The sequence below is a fragment of the Lycium barbarum genome, chromosome 10 (assembly GCF_019175385.1).
Source record: "Lycium barbarum isolate Lr01 chromosome 10, ASM1917538v2, whole genome shotgun sequence".
NCBI classification, from domain to species: domain Eukaryota; kingdom Viridiplantae; phylum Streptophyta; class Magnoliopsida; order Solanales; family Solanaceae; genus Lycium; species Lycium barbarum.
This window is the reverse complement of record NC_083346.1, coordinates 39995532-40002972: the sequence shown is the minus strand read 5'-3', so window position 1 is coordinate 40002972 and position 7441 is coordinate 39995532. Positions and strand designations below refer to the sequence as shown.

General features: G+C 36.4%; 1 protein-coding gene across 6 annotated transcripts; it reads right to left on the bottom strand.

The window, feature by feature from the left end:
* Window positions 1-2428: 2428 nt before the first annotated feature.
* LOC132614777 (protein IQ-DOMAIN 3-like) lies at window positions 2429-7077 on the bottom strand. Of its 6 annotated transcripts, none has more exons than XM_060329306.1 (7): window positions 6984-7077; window positions 6430-6467; window positions 5865-5946; window positions 5250-5576; window positions 4472-4702; window positions 4138-4260; window positions 2429-3476 (listed from the first exon to the last, which is right to left on the bottom strand). In XM_060329306.1, the coding sequence occupies exons 3-7, from the start codon at window positions 5934-5936 to the stop codon at window positions 2847-2849; spliced, it is 1383 nt and encodes a 460-aa protein (XP_060185289.1). In that variant the 5' UTR covers window positions 5937-5946; window positions 6430-6467; window positions 6984-7077; the 3' UTR covers window positions 2429-2846. The 6 variants fall into 6 exon arrangements, with proteins under 6 accessions (XP_060185289.1, XP_060185291.1, XP_060185288.1 ...); XM_060329308.1 differs by lacking the exon at window positions 6984-7077 and having other exon boundaries at window positions 5250-5423; window positions 5499-5576; window positions 6430-6969; XM_060329305.1 differs by lacking the exon at window positions 6984-7077 and adding an exon at window positions 6659-6968.
* Between the last annotated feature and the right edge of the window lie 364 nt (window positions 7078-7441).

Sequence of the window (7441 nt, the reverse complement as noted above, 5' to 3'; positions counted from 1 at the left end):
AACTCCAACTCACACAACTTGCTTCAAGACCAAATTCACCAAAACTCCAAGTGAAAGCAAGAACATCCACCTTCCATGAACTAGCTTAGGGTTTTCAAGGTTTTATCTTCTCCAGAAAATGTTTAGGATGATTTGGGATGATTAGGAATGGTTGAGAGATCTTGGAGAGGGCTGGGGATCTGATTTTTTGGTGAAAAATAATCTCCAAGTCGTGGCCCTTTAATTTATAACAAAGGGGAAAAATTCCACCGCCTCAATTTCACGGGCGTGAATAGTTTCACTGGCCGTGAAATTGAGGCGGTGAAACCTTTCCACTACCTCCAATTCATGGTGGCCAACCACCATTTTCACGGCCCATGAAATTATTCACGGTCTGTGAAAGTGGGTGAGAAAATGGTCTCCGTCCAATTTTCTGACGAAACGTATTCTCTCCGATTCGTTTAACGTCTAACCTTCGTAATCTTATTCAAACGTGTTTAAGGACTTATATAACTCCGAGATGCACTCGTAGTATTATACACAACTGCCCAAATGATTCCCAATACGAGCCTACGACAACTGACTTAAGACGAAACCTTAAAGTATACGAAAAGGCGAAGTGTAACCACTATTATTTTTAGTTGTTTTAACTTTCAATCAGAAACGCCATACAAATACAAACGACTCTGTCAAATATAAACTAAAATAATTATAAATAAACCATAGAAAATGAGGAATTGTGGACCAAAATAAAAGCCTAATAATCTGCAATAAATCAAAACAAATAAAGAGGACTAGTCTAAAACAGAAGCCTAATGAATGAAAACTCTAAACTCCAAACCCCAAACCTCGAACTTTAAACTCCAAATCAAACCCCACCTCAAACTCCACTTTGCACAAGTCTAATGGACTATGGATTAGTATAACAAAAATCGGCCCGTGTCAATTTTCAACAATTATGATTTCTGACCACTTGTATATATAGGCTAGGCTACTCTTTGGCTAAATAAGCAATAAATCAATTAAATTAAAATAAAGGACTCAACACTATTTAAACATGATAATAATACTTTATTATATCTTATGAGAGTCCTCCTCTATTAGTGAGATGATCCAATGAATTTGAGAACAAGTAAGGGTTGTACCTCATTTGCTTAGAACAATGTTGTGCTTTGATAGATGAGTCCTCACATAATAATGTCTCACAAATTAGTAGTCCTTAACAATCAGTGGCGGAGCCAGGATTTTCATCCAGGGGGTTCAAAAATTCTAAAAGGTAAATACACGAAGAAGTCAGGGGGTTCAACATCTACTATATATACATAACAAAATAATTTTAACTTTGAAAATACACTGTAATTTTTCGCCGAGGGGGTTCGGATGAACCCCTGGAGCCAATGTGGCTCTGCCCCTGTTAACAACATGTGACCAATTACTTGTCATTATGATATGGCAATGATCCTCAGAGCACCACCTTAGAACAAGATGTGTTTTGAGAACTATTACTTGTTCTCAAACTCATTGGATCATGAGGTCCGATCGATTTGGGTCTAAAAGAATCAATTGAAATAAACATTAAGATCCTTTTGGGGCTTAGTATTAACGCATGTACACACATTGTATGTTTTAATTTATTTTTTAATCAGATAACTAGTGAAGGAGAAAAATAATACAAAAAAATAAGTTCGGAGGAGTAATAGAAGCCGAGCATAAAGTCCGGGGGTAATAGAACCCCCATGTAGTTTAGATGTGTTTCTATGCCTTGTACCTATTATTTTGTTTCTTCACATCTTTTCTTCAGCATGATTGCCTGAGTCTTCATTTGCTTCAATCATTTTTTACAGTAAAATACCTTAGTGGTTTACTGACATTGAGGTATTATGAAAAAGGGAAAGCTTTTAGAGCCAAATGTGAGTTCTGGGTTTCGATAAAAAGTCCTGATGTTCTTCCCATTTTTTAACTTAAAATAACTCGAATCTTATTTTTATTTTTTAGTTGAACTACACATTGAATGAAAAATCACTCTACTCTTTTCCACTGTTTCATGGCAAACAGTGGAACAACATATTTGAGCAAGGAAGAGGAGGAAGGGGGAGAAGTTATACCGAGAGACCCCTGGTGGATCCATATTTACACAACTTTTAAAAACCGGGACAAAAATTAAACAGCAGATGAAATGTTGTGTATATCTGTTGTATAAAACGAGTGAGGAGTACTTAAGGATAAACAACTCCAGGTAAAATGAATTTGTTTAGCTCAGCGTTGTTTCTTCTTTTTTAAACAACAAAGTGTTTAATATAGTCTTAAAATGGTGCGTAACTTTGATTTTTACAAGTTGAGCTGAAAATGGCCTCATTATAGAGATCAGATGTTACCAACCATGCATTGAAGTTGCAGCATGTGAGCAGAGTAAAAGCATAGCAGATAAATCAAATCAACAGAAGTGACATGACCAATAAGTTTCATACATTAACATAACAAGGTACTATCAACACATAGATGACTCAGAATCACCAGAATTGCTGGAAATTATCAACATCTAAAGTTTTCAATATTGCCTCAAGAAGAGAGGAAAAAGAAACAAAAGAAAAGCACACCCAGAACATCATCACTATAAAGCAAGTGACACTACATATGATCTTCAATAGCACACAAACTTTGGCTGTAGTAATGTATAAGGTTAGAAACATGTCGGTGAGTAAGATGGAAAAAGACTCAAATACAACGCCACAATCCTCCATTTTCTCTTCAGTCCCTCGTTATTCAATATGCACACCCATGAGAATAGTTTTAGAAAAAAAAAAGGGTCTAACTTCTTGATTTCCCTGCTATCTGAAGTGCTCCTTTAAGCACTAGATGCTTGTACTTCATATCTCTACCTTTGGTGGACCAGAATGTCTCCTTGGTGCCCCACCAGGGGATGCCGAGAATGACAATCGCTTCTTGGCAGAACTAACTGTTCCCTTCTCTGGTGTCCCACTCTTTTCAAAACCCAAAGGACTTGGTAAGCGGGACCTGGCTCGTGCTGATTCTGTTGCTGCCATGTAGCTTGGAACAGCTGGGGAACTTGCCAGACTTTCATCATCTCTAATTGATGAACCAGCAAAACTATGCCTCCTGCAGTGTTCTGACTGTGCACTCGCCATGCTTCTAGAGTCATCATCCACATTACTTCCTCTAGGGCTTGCTGGCCTTACTCTCCCGGTCTTTGATCGGGGTGTTGATTGGCGGCTAGGAGGGCGGCTTTGCTTATGAGCCGTCGGAGAAGGCCTATTGTCAAGGTGGAAATCACGAGGACTGTTAGCAGCCACAGCAGTGGGATGGCTTGCTGGGCTATTTGCAGCGACCTCGTCACTGTTAACTTCTTTATCTGTTGCACATTTATCTTCCCATGGCCGCGCAGCCATCCATCGTTCCAACCAGCTCCAGCCCCAGTGGGGATTATTTGGGTCCATGAATGTTTCATTTGTAGATTTTGAAGGATTCCTCCGTATTGGCTGTTGTAAAAGTATATGATACCATATTACATTCGTCAATAGTTTACATCATATAACGAGATTAATTATTAAGGAAATCTACTAATCTTTAGTATAAATAACTAGGTAAATTCTCAATTGTTTTCAGCAAGGAAAATGCCAAAAATCTCTCCGTCCTTGAAACAAACGATTTATAGAGGAAAAAGAAGGAAATACTACAGGGAAAAGGAAATCAATAAACACAAGTGTTGTTTGAATTCCTTGAAGTGAAAACGAATCCCACCGTTGACTATTTTCGGAGGTTCTCTTTATCCATAAAATATCAAATGAATCAACGTTTCACCCAAACAAGTCTGGAACATCTGTATCTTGCAGATTTGACATGTCAGGACAAGTTAGAACTATGTTCCAAGTTAGATATACCACCTAAGTAAGCAAGAACTAAAAGTACTAGAACAAACTTCAATTTTCAAACAACTTATCTGCTTTACTTTGATGAAATAAAAGATGGACGTCAGAAAATTTTACGGGAATGAAGCTACATTTGATATAACAAGATCTTTGCAGTTTTCTAGTTCCAGAAAAAAGCTATGATCTTAACATAAAGCTTATGGAAAAACTATGTAGCATTTCAGTATTCACTTTGTAGATAAAGAACAGAGGACTCAACAAAAGAATGTACCTGATGTGTGTATGCATAAGCCAAAGCCTTTTCCCTTCTCATGGCAGCCTCCTGCTTCATCTGGAGGTTTGCTTCGACTTGTTCCTTAGACCGTATACTGTTATTCCAATCATCTCCAGACTGCTGCAAAATGCAAAAAATTCATCCGAAAGGCACAAACCATGACCAAAGAGGTACATATTCCTTTGCAGGGAACCCAGATAAAAACCACCTCCAAGTGAAACAAAAAATAAATATAAAACAAGGGGACAACCCTAAGCAGATGATAATCAAACATGATGTCGAACTCAAGGATATTGTCGGAAACAAATGGCATACATATATAGGTACTTACAGAAGATGCTTTGAGCTTCTCCTGCTCTTTCTCATGCTTCTGTTGGAGCTGTCTCTGGAGCGCCTGATTCTCCTCCGACATCCTAATTCTTCTGGCACGAACCTGAGATTGAACACGAGCTAGAGTCTGCATGCACCTTAAGGTGGATGTGGCTTGTCGCTTCACAGATTGCCCTTGAATCATCGTCTTCAACCTCACTAATCCTCTCAACGCCCTCAATGCTCTCCTAGCCTGTATAAACAGCGTATCAGAAACTGTTTGCAGTATTTATTCATGGAGAATGAGGCATGGAGTGATTTATAATCAACAAACTTGAGAAACCATCATATGATCATTCAGTATATTAATTACCAGGACCCTAGAAATCATAAATTTTGCCGAGTCGACGAAAAAAGTTAAAAGATTTATTAATAATGTTGTTAAACTATGATGACTCTATACTGAGAGTTTTGCAATTTGGGGATTCCCCCTTCAGACATGACTCTATACTGAGCATTTATCGCAATTTATGGACTGCACTAAATCTAATCATCAAGTAAAACAACATCATTCAATCTCCTGGTAAGTTTATAGACAGAAAAACAACAATCCTAGACTTACGAAACGAGGATTAAAAAAAGATAAGCAATGAAATCAGCCATGTAATGGAAAGGAAGGAGAAAACCCTTCAGCTGATATATAAATGGAACCAACTAACCCGAAGTTGAAGTTAAAAAGAAGTCTAAATGTGTGATCATGCTATGCAAGCTTAAATGACATCAGAAGTTAGACATTGTACCAAGTATCCTCGAAAAACTGTTTGTATTCTTATAGCAGCAATCTCTTCCTTTGATTTACCGGAGATACAGGCTGCAGCTGTGAGCCGAACGACCTCAGCAGCAGCCTGAGCAGCGGCAACTGCTGCTTCTGCAGCAACAGCAGTGGCAAGAGCTACCGAATGGGCGTGCTTGTTCTGCTCATTTTCAGCTTCAATCAATTTCAGGTGCTCTACAGGAGGAGGAGGAGGAGTAGGAGGTGCAGGACTCACTAATGCAGTTTCTGCATTTGAAGAATCCAATTCGTCGCTCTGTTGCTTTCCAGACCATTTTTCACATTTGTGTTTTTTCTGGTGCAAATAGCATTAAAATGTTACTCAAGAAACTACAGAATATGACATACCGAAAAGGAAAATAAAAGGGGATTTTTTTCATTTTTGGGCCGTCAACCAAGATTAATTACGAGCACTAGCCAAAATATACAAAACCTATACACTGGTTATGTATATTACAATATGTATATTATATGTATATTTACACTTAATATACAAAACCTATACATTTGCTGGCTATTATTCTTTTTGAGCGGTCCCAAAATGTAATTATCCCAAATAAATGGTATTGAATTCATCCAGTACCTTGTCTTTCTTTTTGTTACCCGAACCAAGAGCCTTTCTCACTGCCGAAAACCAGCTTCCTTTCTTCCCCATTTCAAAGCATCTAGCAGAAGAGGAAAGCATGAAAATAAAGATAAACATTTTACTATCAAATCAATTATGGAGAAAAAGGCTGATGATTTCATATAAATTGAGAAAGCAAAAAAAATTAAAACCTTTTTAACAAATTAAGAGTTTGCTTCAAAAAGTCAAAAAGATTTGAGAAAAGCACAAATTAGTAATCAAAACCAGAAGCACACTTTAGTTGAGAGTTAATAGAATCGAATTTAGAGCAGTTTTTCTCATAATTGACTAAGGCATGAAGACGACAGAGAGATCTAATGTCTCTGTTTCTGTTCATGCTGAAACAAATGATTAGATCATAAATTAAAGGAACTTAATGAAAGCATAGTTTCCCTTCACAACCAAGAAATGATATAAACAAATTAACCATAGTATTAAAATCAATAGAGATATATAACGTATTTACCCCATCAACAAAAAGTGTAAAATGCCAGAGATAAAATATAAAGGGCAGAAAGCTTACCAAAAATAAGTAGACTCCAGCAGCTATCAATCAAGAGGCTAGGAAACAGAAGAAATGACAAATATCAGCAGTTGAGAAATTAAAATTTTCTTGAAAAGGGATTTAACAAAATGAAAATGAATTAATTAACCACAACATTGTGCATGATCCAGAGGCTATAAAATGCAAGATCATCATTAAAACGAAAAGAAAAAAAATCACAAATTGACAATTTCGAGGTATATCTCACATCATCACAAAACAAACAACCAAAACTAACAATGACACGTAAGACAAAAAAAGAAAAACAGCTTGCTTTATTTGACATGAACCTAAAACTGAATCTTGATAAATATTAGAACAAAGTTTTTGTTTTGTTTTGTTCTTTCCTGTTCTTCCTTGTAATACCCAAGTCCCCACCAGAAAAAAAAGACAAAAGAAATCAAGAAAACAATGGACAACAATAACAATATGTATATAGCAAAAACAAGAAACTTGTGAGCACGCCTTCAAGAATATGACACAAAGATTAAAAAAGAAAATTATAGAGGGCGTTGGGGGGGGGGGGGGGGGACCTGGACAAGGAAAAGTTCGAAGGTTGAGGAAGTTGATGAAGACAAGAATAACGGAAAGGGGTAATTTGGTTATTTACACTAAGGGGTCGTTTGGTAGATGGTTTGAAGGTGAATTATGCAGGTATTAAATTCTGCACAAGTAACACTCTCTCTCAATTTATTTCATATCTTTTGTTTTTTTTGATTATCAAACAATAAAATCTTTACCATGATTTATTTGTATGTTCTATAAATATTTTAATTGTTAATTATATATATATATATATATATATATATATATATATTATTTTTAAAAAACTTAAAGATTATATATTCGAATTTACGATAAAGAAGTTTGACTCTCGAAATTCAAATTGTATCACATAAATTTGGACAAAGGGAGTACCACGTTTGGTCGCTGGTTAGGAAGTATATTGTTCATGTATCAAATTAATATTGTTTGGTTTGCAATTTAGAAA